At 45.7% G+C, this 23,073-nt stretch overlaps 1 protein-coding gene across 1 annotated transcript in view; it reads left to right on the top strand.

Moving 5' to 3' along the window:
• The first annotated feature begins 8,092 nt into the window (after positions 1-8,092).
• Positions 8,093-23,073, top strand: part of SEC11A (SEC11 homolog A, signal peptidase complex subunit) — a 74,357-nt gene continuing 59,376 nt past the window's right edge. The window contains exon 1 of the mRNA XM_069765547.1: positions 8,093-8,208. Coding sequence (XP_069621648.1) covers positions 8,158-8,208 — 51 coding nt within the window. The 5' untranslated portion in view covers positions 8,093-8,157. The remainder of the gene's footprint in view (positions 8,209-23,073) is intronic.

Genomic DNA, 23,073 nt, shown 5'->3' with positions numbered 1-23,073 from the left:
TTCCTGCTGCTTAAAACCCGTTTAGGGTTAATCCTTAAAGGGATCCCTTTGTTGACCCGGGATCCCAATTGTTTTATGTTTTTACACAAGTTTATTATTGTTTCCAGAGACTGCCGAATCATGGACGGTGAATGATTCACAAACTGGTTTTGTACATAGTTCGCACCTTCTTAAAGGTGCTCTCTACTGGTTTTACAAGGAAAGAAGACTTTGCGAAGAAACGATTCCTGATGACGACGTGGAAGTTTCTTGTGTCTTACAGTTCATTAGTGACTTGGTGATTGTTTGCACTACCTCAAAGAAGACTGATTTTCCCTCTTAAAGGGAATGTTATTTGTTGCCTTTTGATAATGTTGCCTTAAGTAGTGAGATAGTAATAACGTTTACATAGTAGATAATGTGTAGCTGGAAAGCTAGAAAGTGAACCCATAGGGGTTAGTGAGTCCTCCTGAAAGCCATAGAGAGATGGTTGATAGGTCTCATATTGTGAACCAAGAAGAAGCGATGCAGTAGGCCCAGACGAGTAGCTAGGCGGTCCTGCATATGTGAAGTCAGAGAGATAAAGAAGAAGTTAAATTTGTACTATAGCGTTTTATAGTAAGCCTTTAGTGGGTTCAGCTTATACGCCCTTAAAGGAGAAGTTAAATTATTGTTTAAGATTTGCACTTAGTAGAATACCCGGCTGGGTGATAGAAATTATTTATAGTCAGTAGATTAGAATGTTAATTAAAATATTTAAACATGTTTCTGTTTGTAACGTTCAAGTGACCTCACCTCCCATAAAGGGAAGTATTGTAATGTTTACATTGTTCAAAGCATTTCAAAATTTTGTATGTCTTTGTTCTAACATCTATTGTTGTTCTTCTTTTCCCAGTCCGGGAGTACTGGATTTAACCGGGGGGGGGGGGAGTGCAGCGCCCCAGAGTCCTGGTTGTTGCAGTAATGTTGCTCTGCCACTAAGGGGGGTGATGTTATGTCTGATTGCACTAAAGGAGTTCACCTGACCAGGTATCACAGTCACACATTACACTTCACACTCCGGCCACCAGGGGGAGCAAAAGGCACTATGTATTAGGCCACTCTTCACACTGGTAAAACTGGGGGTTGTATAGGAAGTTAGAACAGAACGCAGCCTGGGAGAGTCCAGGGAGGACCTGTCAGGGGTGGGTTCCTGGAAGGTACCTAGCAGAAAAGACAGAAAAGACAGAACGTGACGGAGCCTGCACTACCTTGCGGCGGCATCCAGTAGGAGTCGTGCCCCAAGAACACCATCAATATCACCATTACACACTGAATGGGAAACCACTGGGTAAATCTGACAGGGAGAAGGACTTGGGGATCCTAGTTAATGATAAACTTACCTGGAGCAGCCAGTGCCAGGCAGCAGCTGCCAAGGCAAACAGGATCATGGGGTGCATTAAAAGAGGTCTGGATACACATGATGAGAGCATTATACTGCCTCTGTACAAATCCCTAGTTAGACCGCACATGGAGTACTGTGTCCAGTTTTGGGCACCGGTGCTCAGGAAGGATATAATGGAACTAGAGAGAGTACAAAGGAGGGCAACAAAATTAATAAAGGGGATGGGAGAACTACAATACCCAGATAGATTAGCGAAATTAGGATTATTTAGTCTAGAAAAAAGACGACTGAGGGGCGATCTAATAACCATGTATAAGTATATAAGGGGACAATACAAATATCTCGCTGAGGATCTGTTTATACCAAGGAAGGTGACGGGCACAAGGGGGCATTCTTTGCGTCTGGAGGAGAGAAGGTTTTTCCACCAACATAGAAGAGGATTCTTTACTGTTAGGGCAGTGAGAATCTGGAATTGCTTGCCTGAGGAGGTGGTGATGGCGAACTCAGTCGAGGGGTTCAAGAGAGGCCTGGATGTCTTCCTGGAGCAGAACAATATTGTATCATACAATTATTAGGTTCTGTAGAAGGACGTAGATCTGGGGATTTATTATGATGGAATATAGGCTGAACTGGATGGACAAATGTCTTTTTTCGGCCTTACTATGTTACTATGTTACTATGTTACTGAGGCGCGTAGCCGGTGGACGGAACGCCGAGGAAGTAACTGACTCCAAGCATTACTTCAAACAGCGGCAGGTGTTATGATCTGGTGGTTTAGGAGCAACATGGGACGAGCTCTGAAGGAAGTGGTACCTGTACTGACCGCAGTCCCTAAGCTCAACACAACACTAGAAGTAGCCGTGGGATGCTCCTAACACTCCCTAGGCACCTCGTCACAGCCTGAGAACTAACTACCCCTAAAGATAGAAACAGGAAAACTATCTTGCCTCAGAGAAAATCCCCAAAGGATAGATAGCCCCCCACAAGTAATGACTGTGAGTGGAGAGGGAAAAGACATACACAAAATGAAACCAGGATGAGCACAGGAGGCCAGTCTAGCTAGATAGGTAGGACAGGATGGAATACTGTGCGGTCAGTATAAAACACTACAAAAAATCCACACAGAGTTTACAAAAATCTCCACACCTGACTAAAGGTGTGGAGGGTAAATCTGCTTCCCAGATCTTCCAGCATCACTGAATTAATTCATACTGACAGGCTGGACAAACATAAAAAGCACAGAACGGATAAGTCCACAACCTGTGGACAGAAAAGAGCAAGCAAGGACTTAGCTTTGCTGAACTGGTCAGGATAACAGGGAAATCCAAAGAGATGTGAATCCAACCAGGAACCATTGACAAGTGGCACAAGCTGAAGGAAAGAGCCAGGCTAAATAGCCGAGCAGAATAGACAATCAGTGGAAGCAGCTGCTGACAGCTAAATCCAAGGAGCAGTCATTCCACTTAAAACCACCGGAGGGAGCCCAAGAGCAGCACTCACAAAAGTGCCACTTACAACCACCGGAGGGAGCCCAAGAGCGGAATTCACAACAGGCAGGACAGTTGATTACAGGTTGGCTGTCTACCTAAAATCACCTATGCAGACATTGGGGGCAAACGTGGAGAGGGGCATCTCTAGGGTCCCAGAATAGCTCAGAGCCTACCCGTCATACGGGTGCGTCCTATCCAGATAAACATGGGGGACGGAGAAGAGAAAGAACTGATACGAAAGTTGTGAGGACTATCCCGTGGTGCTCAGCAGGGAAGGACTACAACACACAGGCGCTAGTTGGTAGGCACTGATTTCCACCTGCAAAGGGAACTCTGGATGTGCCTTTGGACCGGCCGGACTCAGCCAGCCCTGTTAGCAGTGCTCTAGATTGCGGATCCCGAAGCCTTCAGTAAAAGGTAAGGAGACTGCAACCTTGTGTCCTCGTTATTAACCGCGCCTCACATCATCACCATCTACACTACTGGGAAGCCCTGGGGTTATACTTCACCTGTGGGAAGGTATACCATCTAGCTGCCATAACACCACCCCAGTGGGCCCCAAGCAGCGTCGGTCACACTGACCGAATACTACAGGTGGCATCACGAAACCTTGACCGACTTTCATCACCCTTTCATTGGACGCCCCTTAGCAGAGTCACACAGCGGGTCCAGCCACCGTGACAACCCTAGAGCCGAGACAGAGAGGATCGGTACCAAGTACCCCGTGGCCCTGCGTCTGGGGGCGCTCCATTTCCATGGTGCTGTACATGAGAAAGGGGTTACATACTGAGTTCTAGATATCGTTCACAGTAAACAACTTTACAGTGACAGACTGGTACAGAGGGGAGAGGACCCTGTCCTTGCGGACTTACATTATATAATATTTGAACGAGAATAATAAAATGCCTTATTAACTAATTATCATAAAGTAAAAATGTATGGAAATAAAAAGAACAGGGTCAACACCCCTCTGGATGAGTTTTGAGTAAAAAAAAAAGAGTACCCAACGCAAAATCAATATTAGCTATGTACCTAAACACTTTATCATGTTAATCAGCTTTGTTTTTTGTCCAAAATGCCAAAAAATAACATAGTAAGAGAAAATAAGACTATTCCTGTATTTATGTAGGGAAAGCATCTTTCAAGATAAATTAATGTCAATACATTAGTGTACTTACAAAGTTGTGTCTGTTCCGCACGTGGCCGTTGGGCATAATCTGGGAATATGATCCCACAGATGTTCCTCCAAGCTGCCTCTTTCCTGGCATGGTTCGAATAATTAGGATCCCGCTGGTCCCATATTTCTGACCTTTCTTGGACCAGGATGAGGAGCATATCCACGTTTATTATGCTGGCCATGCTGCTTGCAACTCCGTGTAGGCGAGCGGCAGACTTCTGGGATCTCTGTGTGGCTTTTTGAGCTAATTAGCATGTCTCAGCTTCCTGATTGAGGGCTTGGCACAATTCCTTGCACCTGGCGATGTCTGGAGATGTCTGGCGTATTTCTCGCAAGTCACACGCATGGTCCGTGTGTAATCCGTATTTTTCTCGCCCCCATAGACTTTCATTGACGTATTTTTTGTGCAATACGATGACAAACGCAGCATGCTGCGATTTTCTACGGCCGTAGAAGACCGTATAATACGGATCCGTTAAATACGGCTGATAGGAGCTGGGCCATAGAGAATCATTGTACCGTATGCAATCCGTATTTTCTGCACCTCTCATACGTCCGTAAAACTCGCTAGTGTGAGGCCGGCCTAATAGTCCAATCAGCCACCACCTGTTGTCTCTTTTACTTAAATGTAACTCTCATCGTTCTCCCCTATCGCCGGCAGAGCAGGGAAGAATGAGGAGAGTCATGTTCAGCAAGCGGCGCCGGGGAACAGCACTTACGGTAACGCTTCCTCCCCTGCGCTGATGCATGTTATATGGATGACATCCATTTGTGTTATGTTTATGCACGTGTGTGGGATGTTTTATGGCCCATACTGACGTTAAAAAATGGACATGTCAGCGTGTTTTGCCCATTCACTTGAATAGGCAAATAGCTCTCAGTTCCTCCCGAGTCTCTCCGCATGGCTAAGTAGTACTGTACAGCCACACATGGGGTATTGCCACGTTCAGTAGAAATTGTGGGACAAATTTTGTTGCCATTTTTACCCACTTCTTGTGTGAAAATGTAAAACCTTTTATCTAAAACTAAATTTTGGTGGTAAAAATGTAGTTATTTTGTCCTCACTGCCCAATGGTATAAAATTCTGTGGCACACCCACGGTGTCAATATGATCACTGCACCCCTAGATGAATTCATTGGGAGGTGTAGTTCGTAAAATGGGATCACTTATGGGGTGGGGGGGGTCTGCTGTTTTGGCACCTCATGGGCTCTCCCAGTGGGTCATGGCACCTGCAAACCATAACAGTAAAATCTGGCGCTCCTCCTTTTCTGAGCTCTGCCATGTGCCCAAACAGTGGTTTATCCCCACATATGGGGTATCAGCGTACTCAGGACAAATTGCACAATAACTTTTGGGGGTCCAATTTCTTCTGTTACCCTTGCGAAAATAAAAAAAATTGGGGGCGAAAAGATAATTTTTGTGAAAAAAATATTTTTTATTTTTACGGCTCTACGTTATAAGCTTGTGTGAAGTAATTGGGGGTTCAAAGTGCTCACCACACATCTAGATAAGTTCCTTAGGGGGTCTAGTTTCGAAAATGGTGTAACTTGTAGGGGGTTTCCACTGTTTAGGCACATCAGGGGCTTTCCAAACACGACATGGTGTCCGATCTTAATTCCAGCCAATTTTGCGTTGAAAAAGTCAAACGGGGCTCCTTCCCTTCCGAGCTCAACCATGTGCCCAAACAGTGGTTTACCCCCACATATGGGGTATCAGCGTACTCAGAACAAGTTGCACAACAACTGTTGAGGTCCAATTTCTCCTGTTACCCTTGGGAAAATAAAAAAAATTGGGGGCAAAAAATCATTTTTGTGAAAAAAATATGATTTTTAGTTTTACGGCTATACATTATAAACTTCTGTGAAGCACTTGGGGGTTCAAAGTGCTCACCAGACATCTAGATAAGTTCCTTATGGGGTCTAGTATCCAAAATGGTGTCACTTGTGGGGGATTTCCACTGTTTAGACACATCAGGAGCTCTCCAAACGCGACATTGCATCCAATCTTAATTCCAGCCAATTAACGCGGAAATTATGTGGATTTCATGTGGATTGCTTGCGGATTTGTTGCGGATTGTCTTACGTTTTTTTGATGTGCGGATTTGCCTTGCTCAATGTATAGTCATGGGTGCAGAAACGCTGTGTTTCCGCTCCAAGAATTGACATTCTGCGGAAAATAACCCGCTGCGTTTCAGCGTGGACTTTTCCGCAGTATGTGCACAGTGGTTTTTGTTTTGCATAGGTTTACATGGTACTGTACACCGCATTGGAAACTGCCGTGGATATGCAGGGCCAAATCCACAACGTGTGCACATACCCTTAGATTGGTGTCACCTTTTGGTATTTTCTATCATATAGACCCCTCAAAGTGACTTCAAATGTGAGGTGGTCCCTAAAAAAAATGCTGAAAAAATGGGAAATCGCTGTTTAACTTTTAACCCTTATGACTTCCTAACAAAAAAAAATGTTGGTTCCAAAATTGTGCTGATGTAGATGCGGAGCCCCAGTGTCCTGGTCGTCGCAGTGATGTCATTATCCTTTCAAGGGAAGAAGTGATGTCATGTCTGAAGGCAATGAAAGACAACTACATTCAGGTATCACACACATGCAACATGTTCACACTCCAGACCAGAAGGGGGAGCTCTAGGCCTGTTTAGGGTGACATCCTGATCTGGAGGGATAAGGGGTTCAGAGTTCAGTTCCTTCAGGACAGAGGGAGAGGAAGGAGTCCTGGAGCCTGAAGGCTGCAGCTCCTGGAAGAAGACACAAAAGTGAATATATTCCAGAGAGTGCGCAGGAAAGCAGAGCACAGGAGAAGAATATCAGAGGGAGTTCAGCCAGGAGCAAGCTGCTTCCATCTGAGGCGCAGAATCCGGTAGCCAGCGCACCGTGGAAGTAAGTGCTCTACGCTTTGCTTCAGAGACTGGCAGGGCAGGTGATTCCAAGTTGCCTGTCCGCCTTTATATACCCAGGAAGCACGGTGACACCGCTCAGAGGCCGGGGCGTGCTAGAGTCCCTAACCAAAGTCTCAAGTCACCAGCCATACGGATTTGTCCTATCCATACCATCTGGGGGACAGAGAGAAAGAGACATTCCATCTCCAATAGTTGTGAGGACCTTACCGAGAAGCTCAGCAGGGAGGTACTACAACACACAGGCGCTAGAGGAAGGTTACTGATTTCCACCTGGACAAGGGGACTCTGGAATTGCCTTCAGACCGACCGGACTCCGCCTGCCCTGTCATCTGGCGCTCCGGGCTGAGGATACCGTCTAAAGCCTTCAGTAAACAAGGTAAAAGACTGCAAACCCGTCTCCTCGTACTTTACTGCACCTTGCCCATATATAAACTCTTTTACTGGACACCCCTGAGGGCCACGGACCTGGTCAGCCACTGTGACCTCCCCCGAACCGAAGGACCTGGTGCCGAGTACCCATCGCCCCTTTTCTCTGGGGGTGATCCATAGACATGTGGGAAATGTTAGTTATGAAGTATTTTGTGTGACGTATCGCTCTGATTTAAGGGCATACAAATTCAAAGCTGGAAAATTGCATAATTTTCAACATTTTCGCCAAATTTCCGTTTTTTATTTTACAAATAAATCTCCGGTATCCATTGAAGTGTTCCAGAGTTATTACCTCATAAAGGGACAGTGGTCAGAATTTTAAAAATTGGCCCGGTTATTAACGTGCAAACCACCCTCGGGGGTAAAGGAGTTACAAAAATGGCGTTAGAAATGTACCAATAAAAATGTCTGCCAACAGGTTCAAAAGCTAGTCATAAATATACGTATACACACATTTATGTGCGCTGTCGTACCTTGCGTATTACTATGCGTACATGTATATGGTACAGCGGCGCACGTAAGTGGATGTGGGTAAACACATATTTATATATATAGCCATACATTTATGATATGGGCTCATATATTCATATTCCACATAGTTATGTGTGTATCTGCACAGTGCACACAGTCCTCCTGTGCTGCCTAACATTTCGGGCAGTCTTTGTGCTGCCCTCACATAAGATGGCCGCCGAGCTTTTTCCGGTTTGGTAGCGGAAGTATTTACTTTCCCCTGGGTAGCTTCCGGTCTCTCTGGTCGGTGCCGGGTAAACTGGAGAGTGGACGATGCTGTCTATGGACTTTCTGGACGATGTCCGGCGGATGAACAAGAGACAGGTAAGGAGAGCTGACACCACAGCGAGGCGACTCCGTAGCGCGGAGGAGAGCGTGCGGCAGTGAGGAGCGGGATGCTGCCATGTCACCCGCCGGCGGGCAGAGCTGACCGCGCCATTACCTTCTCCCAGGACAGAGCCCCTCTGCTTACCTCATGTGAGCCGGGAGTGGTCGCCATGGGGCACTCTATCTCTGGTATTAGAGGTCGCACTGGGCCACGGTGACTGGGCTAGGGGCTGTGTTCAGCCGTATATGGCGGCATAGCCATAGTCCCCATAGACTTCCATGGGAGCGGTCACTATATGTTGTATATACTATACAGTTTGTACCTGAGGGTCACTTGCAGGTTCGCTCTGGTACATAGTGTGGAATAAATGTAACATTTTCTTTACTAGTGTTTCCCATTGCAATATTTGGGACGTACATCGAAACATAGTTGACCAGAAAAACCGTATATACAACGGATTCTTTCTTATTTCTCGCAATTATTCTCCACCAGAGATGTATGTGTGTATATACACATACACACACATACACACACATACACACACATACACACACATACACACACATACACACACATACACACACACACACACACACACACACACACACATACACACACATACACACACACACACACACACACACACACACACGTTTCTAAAGAGTAAATGGTTAAGGCGCATCTCCGGCTATTTGTGGTATCCCTTCTGTCTGCTCCCTGCCCCTAGGAGAATACTTACTAGTTGCCGTTTTCTGCTCTTCCCAGAAGTCACAGCTGTCAATCACACGCTTCCAGTGTAAGTCTATGGGAGCTTTGTATGTTCGGGCTCACTTGAGTAGTGACTTTCAAATCACCCAGCAAACACTGGCACGAACCATCTGGTGACAACCTGCAGAAGACGGAGCGGCGCCAGTAACGGATGAAGATGGCAACTGGTGACTATAATGCTAGGGGCAGGGAACTTACATTAGTGACACCAATCCAGCTGTGAAATAAATACCATGGTGTGCTGCTCTCTGGTTATTACATACCGTGTTATTCGGACTATAAGACGCACCTAGGTTTTAGAGGAGGAAATTGGGAGAGAAAAAAACTGAAGCAAAAAATGTGGTCAATCCAGTACTTAAAGGGAATTGGTCACCCCATTTTTCTCCTATATGCTGCGGCCACCGGTATCAGGGGCTTATCTACAACATTCTGTAATGCTGTAGATAAGCCCCCGATGTATCCTGAAAGATAAGAAAAACCGGTTATATTATACTCACCCAGGGGCGGTCCCGGTGCGATCTGGTCCGATGGGTGTCACGGTCCGGCGCCTCCTATCTTCATACGATGACATCCTCTTCTTGTCGCGGCTCCAGCGCAGGCGTACTTTATCTGCTCTGTTGAGGGCAGAGCAAAGTACTGCAGTGCGCAGACGCCGGGAAAGGTCAGAGAGGCCCTGCGCACTGCAGTACTTTGCGCTGCCCTCAACAGAGCAGATAAAGTACACCTGCGCCGGAGCCGCGACAAGAAGAGGACGTCATCGTATGAAGATGGGAGGCGCTGGGCCCGGACCGTGACACCCATCGGAACTGAAACGGGACCGCCCCTGGGTGAGTATAATATATATATCTCTATATATATCTATATGTCTCTCTCTCTCTCTCTCTCTCTCTCTCTCTCTCTCTCTCTCTCTCTCTCTCTCTCTCTCTCTCTCTCTCTCTCTCTCTCTATATATATATATATATATATATATATATATATATATATATATATATATATATATATATATATATATATATATATATATATATAACAGATGCATAGATCTTACAAACCAAAAAGTTTTGTTGCTCAGTTAAATTTTTATAAATTTTAAACATAAAAGTGTGGGTCAATTATTATTCAACCCCTAGGTTTAATATTTTGTGGAATAACCTTTGTTTGCAATTACAGCTAATAATCGTCTTTTATAAGACCTGATCAGGCCAGCACAGGTCTCTGGAGTTATCTTGGCCCACTCCTCCATGCAGATCTTCTCCAAGAAATCTAGGTTCTTTGGGTGTCTCATGTGGACTTTAATCTTGAGCTCCTTCCACAAGTTTTCAATTGGTTAAGGTCATGAGACTGACTAGGCCACTGCAACACCTTGATTTTTCCTATCGCCACGACAGCACCCACAACGAGAGAGGGGATCCGCCCACCTTCCGGACAGGAACCTACAGGTTAAAAAGGGGCGGTCCCCCTCGCCCTCCAGTTTGGGTTCCTGTCCGGACGGCGGGAGCCTACAGGTCGTTTCCTCTTACCCGGGTCCGCCAAGCCTCTGTGCGGTGTCCGGGGAGAACGGCAGAGTCGGGGGCCCGGAAGCAGCGTCGGGGGAAGTCTTGTGTCAGCTTCCCCCCTCGTCTGGCAAGGAGCGGTGGCGTTCCCGGGGGAAGGCACGCCGCCCTGGGTCGTCCACTCGCGCGCGACGCTGCAGGAGCAGGTCGGCGCTTATGACCCGGAAGTAGAGCGAACAACTTCCGGAGGAGACCGGGAGGAGGAGCGCGGGACTTTTGAAAAGGAGCAGCGCTCAGGTGAGATGTGTGTGCGGCAATATGTCTTCGGCAGGAGACGCTGAACACCGACAGGCAGGAGAGCACAGGTCTCATAGCGGCGAACGTGGGCAGCAGGATCCTGGCAAACCAGCGTCACGTCGCGCCTCACCCCCTCAAAAACCGGTACTCTACATTTTTTCAGCAGTGGTGAGTGTAATATGTAGACCATTGCCTGATACAGCCGTTTTCTACACTATGCTTTATTATAGGGGAAAAAGGTCTCCAAATCCAAGCATAAGCAGTGTGCTGTATGCACAGAGCCTCTACCTGACACCTATGTTAAAAAGTTATGCCAATTATGCATATGTCGTATGTTAGAAGAAGAGGCCCCTCTCCGAGTATCGGATCTGAGGGAGGTAATTAGGGAAGAAATAAAATCATCCCTTAAAACCAGACGGCATGAAAAAAGCAGTGTGGAGTTGGTGTCCGATTCCAGCCCTTCGGTACAAGAGGGCGAGTGTTCGGAAAGTTCTTCGGCATCCTCTTCAGATGAGGAGGGAAGACCTTGCTTTTCCACGGATGGTATGGAAACCTTAATTAAGGCAGTCCGTGCAACTATGGGGGTTGCAGAGAGTAAAGAACCAAAAACAACCCAGGAGATCATGTTCGCAGGGCTGAGCCAGAGAAGTCGAAAAGCTTTCCCAGTGGTGGATTCTGTTAAAGATCTGGTCAAACGAGAGTGGGACAAGCTGGATAAAGGGTTTTTACCTTCAGCTGCAAAAAGAAGGTACCCCTTTGAAGATGACACCTTATCACAGTGGATGAAGGTTCCTAAAATAGATGCGGCAGTAGCCTCTACTTCAAAAACAGCCTCACTTCCGTTAGAAGATGTAGGGCTCCTCAAAGATCCTTCAGACAGAAAGGCGGACATGCTCCTTAAAAAACTATGGGAGTCATCATCTGGAGCCTTTAAGCCTGCTATCGCAGGCACCTGTACGGCCAGATCAATCATGGTCTGGGTGACTCAGCTGGAGGAGCAGCTTAAAGCGAAGGTACCCAGGGATAAGTTGCTGAATTCCCTGTCTCAGGTCAGAGAAGGAGCAGCTTATCTAGCAGACGCCTCAATTGATTCTCTGAAATTGGCCGCAAGATCGGCATGTCTTTCGAATGCAGCCAGACGGGCTCTATGGCTAAAGACCTGGAAGGGGGATGCCCAGGCTAAAGCCAAACTTTGCTCCATTCCATGTAGGGGTGAGTACCTATTCGGCCCGGTGCTGGATGACATCCTTGCAAAGGCAGAAGATAGGAAGAAGGGATTTCCTAAAACGTTTAATCCCACTTTTAGGAACGCCTTCCGAAGACGCATGCCCTTCAGGAGATTCCAGCCAGACCAGCAGGGATATAATCGCGACTGGGAAACATCAGATCATAAGAAGAAAGGTGGATACTATAAGAACCCTTCATCTTTCTCAAGACGTAGGCGTAATTACAGATAAGACAGATCTACCAGTAGGCGGAAGACTAAAGTTCTTCTCAGATAGATGGAAAAAAATTACTTCTAGTGCCTGGATAATGGGGGTGGTTGAGTCCGGATTAAAATTAGAATTTTTGAGAACTCCCCCGGATCAGTTTGTGATAACATCACTGGACACTCCGGCCCAACAACAGGCCTTAGAATTAGAGATTCAACAATTGCTTACAAAGCGAGTTATTGAAGAAGTACCAAAACATCAGGAGAAGACGGGTTTTTATTCTCCGCTATTCTTAATCGCTAAACCTGATGGGTCCTTTAGGACTATCATAAATTTACGTAAATTGAATAAATATCTTCAGTACCACGCTTTTAAGATGGAATCCATTAAGTCAACAACTAAGCTTTTGTTTCCTAGGTGCTACATGTCGGTCTTGGATCTAAAAGATGCGTACTACCATCTTCCAGTTCACAGAAATCACCAGCAATTTCTCAGGATGGCAGTGTGGGTAAACCATCAAATTAAGCATTTTCAATTTTTGGCAATGCCCTTTGGCCTGTCCATGGCACCTAGAGTTTTTACTAAGGTTGTTTCAGAAGTAATGGCACATATCAGGGAGAGAGAGACCCTTGTGGTGCCCTATCTAGACGATTTTTTTGATAGTAGGAAATTCAATTGCTCAGTGTACGGCTAGGGTAAATGCCATAATATCATCCCTACAGGAGCTCGGATGGATTATCAACTGGGAAAAGTCAAAACTGGAACCCACAAGACGTCAAATGTTCCTAGGAGTTCTTCTAGACTCAGAAGATCAGTCATCCTTCCTACCAGAAGAGAAGAAGCGGAAGATCGTTCAAAGGATCACGGCTGTAAGGAAAGCTCCAAACTTAAGTCTAAGAGACGCAATGTCGCTTCTAGGATCTTTGACTGCGTGTATATCGGCGGTAAGATGGGCTCAGGCTCATACCCGAATGCTTCAGTACGAAGTTCTTCAAGCAGAAAAAGATCTTCACGGTGCTCTGAGCAGAAGGTTCAAATTATCACCCGCCACTCTTCAGGATCTGAGATGGTGGCTCAATCTAGCACATTTGTCAAAAGGAGTTCTCTGGACCATCACTCCGGACAACATAATTACAACAGATGCCAGTCCGTTCGGTTGGGGAGCCCATATGGGAGACATTCTAACCCAAGGGCGATGGTCGATTCAAGAGTCCCAGAATTCCTCAAATCTAAGAGAGCTTACGGCAGTCAATCAGGCTCTTCTTTCCTTACTACCATCCCTGAGGAATATGCATGTACAGATACAAACAGACAATATGACTGTGGTAGCCTACATCAATCATCAGGGGGGGACAAGATCTCGATCCCTGATGACCACTACAGCACAGATATTGTCTCTGGCCGAGAAACACTTACAATCCCTGTCGGCAGTTCATATAAAAAGGGAACTCAATATAGAGGCGGACTACCTCAGTCGCCATTCCCTTCGTCAGGGAGAGTGGTCCCTGAACCATCAGATATTCGATCAGATAGTCAATCTGTGGGGGTTGCCGACAATAGATCTGTTTGCTACGAGAAAGAACAGGAAGGTCAGAAGGTTCGCATCTTTACAGATAGCAGACCAACCATTTATAGTGGATTCCCTTAGGGTCCGTTGGGACTTCCAGCTGGCAAATGCCTTTTCCCCAATGTGTCTGATTCCGATAGTTCTCAGGAAAATCCGGGAGGAAAGAGCCAGAGTGATCTTAATCGCCCCCTTCTGGCCCAGGAGGCCTTGGTTCTCTCTCCTCAGGACAATGTCTGTGACCGATCCCTGGGTGTTGCCAGTGGTTCCGGAACTCCTCTCTCAAGGGCCATTTCGTCATCCAAATTTGGAGACTCTTCACTTAACGGCTTGGAACTTGAGAGGGAGCTTCTGAAGGAGAGGGGGTTCTCTAATGCTTTAATAGATACCTTATTGAAAAGTAGAAAGGAGGTCACTACAAAGATCTACACAAAAATTTGGAAAAAATTCCTTTTGTTTTATCAGCAACCATTAGGAGATAAAGCTCCGATTTCAGCTATTTTAGAATTCCTTCAGAAAGGCTGGGAATTGGGTTTAGCAGTCAACACCCTAAGGCTACGTTCACACTAGCGTTGCGCCGCCCTGCGTCGGCGACGCAACGCACGAAAAAACGCGCACAAACGCACGCAAAAACGCGCGCGTTTTGCGACGCGTGCGTCGTTTTTTGACGAGGGACGCACAGAAAATGCAACTTGTTGCATTTTCTTGCGTCCGACGCTAGCGTCGTAAACGACGCAAGTGTCAAAAAACGCCACCCAAAAAACGCATGCGTCCCCTATGTTAAACATAGGGGCGCGTCGCCGGCGCAACAGCGACGCACATTGGCGGAACGCCAATGTGAACGTAGCCTTAGAGTTCATGTTTCAGCCTTGGGAGCTCTATATAACAGTGATATAGCTGGTAATAGATGGGTTGCTAGATTTATTAAGGCATGTCAGTGGTCTAACCCAATCCATATTGTAAGAATACCCACCTTGGGATTTAAATTTGGTGCTTGAGGCGTTGACTGAACCTCCGTTCGAGCCATTAGACTCTATTTCAATAAAAATTTTAACCTTAAAAACAGCTCTACTCTTAGCATTAACATCTGCCAGGAGGGTCAGTGATAACGCATGTATATCAGTAGATCCTCCCTATCTAATAATTCTCCAGGATAAGATTGTCCTAAAACCCGATCCTGCATATTTACCAAAAGTAGTAACTAAATTTCATAGAAGTCAGGAGATTTATTTACCATCTTTCTATGAAAATCCAGGTTCAGAAGAGGAGAAAAAATATCATAATCTAGATGTAAAGAGGGCGATATTAGAATACCTGGATAGGACACAAAGCTGGAGACAGAGTAGGGCTCTGTTTGTTTCTTTCCAGAATCGGAAAAAGGGTTCTGGTGTCACGAAGAACTCTATCGCTAGATGGATTAGAGAAGCGATATGTCTTGCCTATTCTGCCAGGGGAGTAACACCACCAGAAGGCATCAGGGCGCACTCCACTCGGGCCATGGCATCATCCTGGGCGGAGAAGGCGGATGTCCCCATTGAAATGATATGTAAGGCGGCAACTTGGTCATCACCTTCCACCTTTTATAAGCACTATCGCCTTGATCTATCTGCTAATTCCAGCTTACAGTTTGGCCGTTCAGTACTTAGTGCTGTGGTCCCTCCCAGTTAAATAGTCTTTGAAAGTCTCTCGTTGTGGGTGCTGTCGTGGCGATAGGAAAACCGGTTTTTACGTACCGGTAATAGCACCCATACATTCCCCCCCGTATTTAGTTTCTTATTCCTGCACTCTGTTGGAAGGTGTGCCTTAGAGATCACTCTATAGAGGTGGTGGTATTTAGTATTGTTTAATATAATATTGTCATGTACTGATTCATTGGCGGTAACCCTTGTACTCTGGAACACAAACTGGAGGGCGAGGGGGACCGCCCCTTTTTAACCTGTAGGTTACTGTCCGGAAGGTGGGCGGATCCCCTCTCTCGTTGTGGGTGCTGTCGTGGACTCTGTAAAATCCTATTACCGGTACGTAAAAACCGGTTTTTGCCTCTTGAACCAGGCCTTGGTTTTCTTGGCTGTGTGCTTTGGGTCGTTGTCTTGTTGGAAGATGAAATGACGACCCATCTTAAGATCCTTGATGGAGGAGCAGAGGTTCTTGGCCAAAATCTCCAGGTAGGCCGTGCTATCCATCTTCCCATGGATGCGGACCAGATGGCCAGGCCCCTTGGCTGAGAAACAGCCCCACAGCATGATGCTGCCACCACCATGCTTGACTGTAGGGATGGTATTCTTGGGGTCGTATGCAGTGCCATCCAGTCTCCAAACGTCACGTGTGTGGTTGGCACCAAAGATCTCGATCTTGGTCTCATCAGACCAGAGAACCTTGAACCAGTCAGTCTGAGTCCTCCAAGTGATCATGAGCAAACTGTAGACGAGCCTTGACATAACGCTTTGAAAGTAAAGGTACCTTATGGGCTCGTCTGGAACGGAGACCATTGCGGTGGAGTACATTACTTATGGTATTGACTGAAACCAATGTCCCCACTGCCATGAGATCTTACCCTGAGCTCCTTCCTTGTTGTCCTTGGGTTAGCCTTGACTCTTCGGACAAGCCTGGCCTCGGCACGGGAGGAAACTTTCAAAGGCTGTCCAGGCCGTGGAAGGCTAACAGTAGTTCCATAAGCCTTCCACTTCCGGATGATGCTCCCAACAGTGGAGACAGGTAGGCCCAACTCCTTGGAAAGGGTTTTGTACCCCTTGCCAGCCTTGTGACCCTCCACGATCTTTTCTCTGATGACCTTGGAATGCTCCTTTGTCTTTCCCATGTTGACCCTGTATGAGTGCTGTTCACAAGTTTGGGGAGGGTCTTAAATAGTCAGAAAAGGCTGGAAAAAGAGATAATTAATCCAAACATGTGAAGCTCATTGTTCTTTGTGCCTGAACTACTTCTTAATACTTTAGGTGAACCAAACAGAATTCTGGTGGGTTGAATAATAAATGACCCTCTGAAAAGACTTTTCACAATTTAAAAAAAAAAATAAAGAATTAACATTCTTGTTTGCTGCAGTGCATTTCACACTTCCAGGCTGATCTACAGTCCAAATGTCACAATGCCAATTTAATTCCAAATGTGTAAACCTGCTAAATCTGCAGGGGGTTGAATACTACTTGTAGTGTATATATATATATATATATATATATATATATATATATATATATATATATATATATATATATATATATATATATATATATATATATATATATATATATATATATATATATTTTTTTTTACTTTTGTCCAGGGGGACATCACTGTATAGTGACAGATCGCTGATCTGACACTTTGCAGAGCACTGTGTCAGATCAGCTATCTGGCGTGCCCTGCTCCTTGGTTACCAGAGCCTGCTCTGGACCCGGAAGCAGTCCCTGCAGGACCCGGAAGTAGCCCTGTGGCCTTTTTGGATCTGGGGCCTGCAGGGACGAGACGCTCGGTACAAGGTGAGTACATCGCCCCCTCCCTGCGCTATGCTTCACTATACCGCCGGCACACTGCGATCGTATTTGATCGCGGTGTGCCGGGGGTTAATATGCCGGGAGCGGTCCGTGACCGCTCCTGGCACATAGTGCCGGATGTCAGCTGCGATAGTTGGCCGTGCTCCTCCCCCCACGCCCCATCTATCCTATACCTTGCTATTGTAGTATACTGTAAAATCAGTCAAAAGAACGCAGGTGTAAATTTCCTGATGGGAATAAAAGATAATTTTTAAAGGGAACCTATCACCCCCAAAATGGAATTTAAGCTAAGCCCACCGGCATCAGGGGCTTATCTACAGCATTCTCGAATGCTGTAGATAAGCCCCCGATGTAACCTGAAAGATGAGAAAAAGAGATTAGATTATACTCACCCAGGGGTGGTCCTGCTGCGGTGGACGTCGCAGTCCGGGGCCTCCCATCTTCTTACGATCACGTCCTCTTCTTGTCTTCACGCCGCAGCTCCGGCGCAGGCGTACTTTGTCTGACCTTTTGAGGGCAGAGCAAAGTACTGCAGTGCGCAGGCGCCGAGAAAGGTCAGAGAGGTCCGCAGCGTGAAGACAAGAAAAGGACATCATCCTATGAAGATGGGAGGCCCCGGACCGGACCGCGACACCCATCGGACCGCCCCTGGGTGAATATAATCTAACCTCTCGTTCTCATCTTTCAGGATACATCGGGGGCTTATCTTCAGCATTTCAGAATGCTGTAAATAAGCCCCAGATGCCGGTGGGCTTAGCTCAACTTCCATTTTGGGGGTGACAGGTTCCCTTTAAAATATATAAAAAGTTGAATAGCTTCCCTTTTTCAAAAATAAATATAAAGAAATGTAAAAACGTGTCTATCTGATATTGCTATGCCCATAAAAGTCCAGGCTATCAAAATACAACAATTCGGTGACCCATACACTAAACACAGTAAAGCAATAACAATTACAACTCAAGAATTAAATTATTTGGCACCACATTTTCCTAAAATTGTGCATTAAAAAGCAATCATAATGTCCTCAAACTTGTATAAGAAATGACTGAAACCAAATAAGGTGCATCTCACAAAATTAGAGTATCATCAAGAAGTTAATTTCGGTTCTTCAATACAAAAAGTGAAACTCCTATATTGTATAGAGTAATTACAAACAGAGTGATGTATTTCAAGTGTTTATTTCTGTTAATGTTGATGATTATGGCTTACAGCCAATGAAAACCCAAAAGTCATTATCTCAGTAAATTAGAATACTTTATAACACCAACTTGAAAAAATGATTTTAAAATCCCAAATGTTGGCCTACTGAAATGTATGTTCATTAAATTCATTCAATACTTGGTCGGGGATCCTTTGGCATCAATTATTGCATCAATGCGGTATGGCATGGATGCGATCAGCCTGTGGCACTGCTTAGGTGTTATGGAGGCCCAGGTTGCTTTGATAGCAGCATTCAGCTCGTCTGCATTATTGGGTCTGGTGTCTCATCTTCCTCTAGATTCTCTATGGGATTAAGGTCGGGTGAGTTTGCTGGCCAATCAAGTACAGTGATACTGTTGTTTGTAAACCAGGTATTGATACTTTTGGCAGTGTGGACAGGTGCAAAGTCCTGCTGGAGAATGAAATTTCTATCTACAAAAAGATTGACGGCAGAGGGAAGCTTGAAGTGCTCTAAAATTTCCTGGTAGATGGCTGCGCTGACTTTGATCTTGGTAAAACACAGTGGACCTACACTAGCAGATGACATGGCTCCCCAAACCATTACTGATTGTGAAAACTTCTATGGGGTATTGTCAAGAGGAAGATGAGACACCAGACCCAACAATGCAGATGAGCTGAAGGCTGCTATCAAAGCAACCTGGGCTTCCATAACAACTCAGCAGTGCCACAGGCTGATCGCCTCCATTGATGCAGTAATTTATGCAAAAGGAGCCCCGACCAAGTATGGAGAGCATTTACTGAGCAAACATTTCAGTAGGCCAACATTTTGGATTTTAAAATCATATTTTCTCCTACGCCTCATTGGGGGACACAGGACCATGTTGTGTTATGCAAATTAACTCCTCCTCGGCAGTATACACCCTCTCGCTGTCTGAAATTCAACCAGTTCTTGCTTAGTGTCTGTAGGAGGCACTTGGGTCTGTTTCAGACCCCAACGTTATTTTTTTTTTTTTACTTAACGGAGTGAAGGGGGTGACGAATCCCTTTCCAAGGGTCTGCTTTCCCCCGAACCATCAACAGGCGACTATGCGAAGTATATCTTCCCGTACCCTCTCCTGCGACGACTGGGGCATGCCTAACCTCACTTTGGGGTGACGGTTCCTTCTTGGTCCCGATCTCCCTACCCCTGAAAGACTGCGAGCACATGGCATTTTTTCCCTTCATGTTCCTCTCCGTGGCAGAGAAGAACCCACAACTGTATGGACATAGGCACTAATGGCAGCAGCCCCACGACCACTGGCGAGGTCCTCTCCATTCCCCGCTATAGGGAGGATGGATTGAGCTCATACTCTTACACAGAGAGGAGGCACAGCACAACTCCGGCTCTGCTACATCACATCCATGAGTATGAGCCCCCTTGCGCTTCCCTGCGATGGATGGTATGGGTCCTTGTCCCCAAGGAGAGGTGCCGCTGGCCTGGTGCCAGCCGCAGTCGATAGGCGTCCCGTCGCGCTCCTCGCGTCCCTTCCTGCTAGTAGGTAACTATTGCAAAACAATGGGGAGACAAAGAGCGCAATAGGGTCTTATCTACGTTACACAGAGGAGAATATACACCAAATTTGCTCACCTGGTTAGGATGAGATAAGAGCAGGGGTCCCCAACTCCAGGCCTCGAGGGCCGCCAACAGTGCAGGTTTTCAGGATTTCTTTAGTATTGCATCGGTGGTAATGTGATCATCTGCACAGGTGATGATTCCAACCCCTGTGCAATACTAAGGAAATCCTGAAAACCTGCACTGTTGGCGGCCCTCGAGGCCTGGAGTTGGGGACCACTGGATAAGAGCATATAGATAGCGGCTGCTGCAGATCCACAGGTCTTCACCGACCAGAGAAAATAATGTCTTCAAAGGGAGATTTGTAGTTAAAGTTCCGCGCTGCCGCTAAGATGAATTTCAGGAGCGTATAGTTGATTCACAGTGGTTTTATTCTACGCGTTTGAGGGGTCTCATGCCCCCTTCATCAGGAAATACCACACAGAATATACAGGCATCACAGGTATAGTTTTGCTAGGTTACAAAAAAAATGGGCACCAACAGGTCAGATGACTCAGTGTCAAAGTTCAATGATAACACAATTAACAATTCAAACGATTAGAGAGGTGTATATATATAATGAAAAAATACAATGTTTTCTTATTTATTGCTAGACAATAGGTCCAAATTTGCAGCATTTAGGAATAAAAAAAAAAAAGAAACGATCTCTACTTAAATGGACAAGAACCTGCAAGAAAAGGAGTTATTCCAGTTCAGAAGCGAATGCCTTACTGATGAACTACTGTGTGGAATCAACAAGCTGCTTTTTCTTATCAAAAATCCATTGGAATCTTTACATTGAATGTGGAATAAAATCATGTTTTATTATTTTACATTAAAAAAAATAAATATATATGAAAATTAATTTGTGGTGGTTTGTAGTGATCTAAAATTACGAAAATGATAATTAGTGAGTTTAAAATTGCGTCACATACATAAGAGTAACAATTTAAGCAGCGAACCAGCGCTCGAAGTGAGCGCAGAAACAAAGTGAAAGTAACACTTCACCTGTCCAAGGGAGGGGAATGAATGAATAGACAGCATTCAGTGATCACAAAGAACCGCAGCATGAGAAGGGACGCCCAGCAGCAGAGTAAGGGTATGTTTCCACGTGCAGTAAATGCTGCGTGTTTGACGCTGCATAGAGACACAGCGTCAAACACGCAGCGTCCAGATGTTACAGCATAGTGGAGGGGATTGAATGAAATCCCATCTCCACTATGCGTGGTAACACGCACGCGGCGGCCCTGCGACTCCGGACATGCTGCGCGTCTTTTCAGATCGCAGCATGTCCGTATATCTTGCGGCGACGCTGCGGCGCCGCAAGATATAGCACAGGGCCCTATGCGATGGGTGTGATGATCCCGGATGTGTGCTATGAACACATCCGGCATCATCGCGTCCCCGGAAGGGGTGGAGCTTAGCGCAGAGCGGCAAAGCCGCTCCGACTAAACCGCCGGCCATCCTGAAGGTGGAAATATACCCTAAAGGAGGACCACATTAAAGGTACCTTCACACATAACCATTTCATTAACGATATCGTTGCTTTTTGTGACGTAGCAACGATATCGTTAACAAAATCGTTATGCGTGACAGCGACCAACGATCAGGCCCCTGCTGGGAGATCGTTGGTCGCTGGGAATGATGAGGACTTTTTTTTTTTTTGGTCGCTGATCACCTGCTGTCATCGCTGGATCGGCGTGTGTGACGCCGATCCAGCGATGTGTTCACTGGTAACCAGGGTAAATGTCGGGTTACTAAGCGCAGGGCCGCGCTTAGTAACCCGATGTTTACCCAGGTTACCATTGTAAAAGTTAAAAAAAACAAACAAAAAAAACAGTACATACTCACATTCCGGTGCCTGTCACGTCCCCCGGCGTCAGCTTCCCGCACTGACTGTCAGCGCTGTGCTCTGCTTTACGGCCGGCCGGCGCTGACACAGTGCAGGGAAGCTGACGCCGGGAGACGTGACAGACACCGGAATGTGAGTATGTACTGTTTTTTTTTTTTTTTAACTTTTACAATGGTAACCTGGGTAAACATCAGGTTACTAAGCGCGGCCCTGCGCTTAGTAACCCGATGTTTACCCTGGTTACCTGGGGACCTCGGCATCGTTGGTCGCTGGAGAGCTGTCTGTGTGACAGCTCTCCAGTGACCACACAAGGACTTTCCAACGATCACGGCCAGGTCGTATCGCTGGTTGTGATCGTTGGAAAGTTGCTGAGTGTGACGGTACCCTAAATGTGATCCTTCTTTACTCTGCTGCACGTCCCTTCTCATGCTGCGGTTCTTTGTGATCACTAAGTGTATGTTTATTCATTCATTCCCCTCCCTTGGCAATGCTATATTGTCTCTTGTTACATATGACATCTATCATTGGTCCTTGGACAGGTGAAGTGTTACTTTCACTTTGTTTCTGCGCTCACTTCGAGCGCTGGTTCATTGCTTAAATTGTTACTCTTATGTACGTGATGCAGTTTTAAACTCACTAATTATAATTTTCGTAATTTTAGATCACTACAAACCACCACAAATTAATTTTCATATATATTTATATTTTTTTTAATGTAAAATAATAAAGCATGATTTTATTCCACATTTAATGTAAAGATTCCAATGGATTTTTGATAAGAAAAAGCAGCTTGTTCATTCCATACGGTAGTTCATCTGTAAGGCATTCGCTTCTGAACTGGAATAACTCCTTTTCTTGCAGGTTCTTGTCCATTTAAGTAGAGATCGTTTCTTTATTTTTTTTATTTTTTATTCCTAAATGCTGCAAATTTGGACCTATTGTCTAGCAATAAATAAGAAAACATTGTATTTTTTCATTATATATATATACACCTCTCTAATCGTTTGAATTGTTAATTGTGTTATCATTGAACTTTGACACTGAGTCATCTGACCTGTTGGTGCCCTTTTTTTTTTTTTTTTGTAACCTAGCAAAACTATTTATACCTGTGATGCCTGTATATTCTGTGTGGTATTTCCTGATGAAGGGGGCATGAGACCCCTGAAACGCGTAGAATAAAACCACTGTGAATC

The sequence above is a fragment of the Ranitomeya imitator genome, chromosome 4, assembly GCF_032444005.1.
Source record: "Ranitomeya imitator isolate aRanImi1 chromosome 4, aRanImi1.pri, whole genome shotgun sequence".
NCBI classification, from domain to species: Eukaryota; Metazoa; Chordata; class Amphibia; order Anura; family Dendrobatidae; genus Ranitomeya; species Ranitomeya imitator.
Note: the sequence above shows the minus strand (reverse complement) of the source record. Positions and strands in the feature narration are given on the sequence as shown.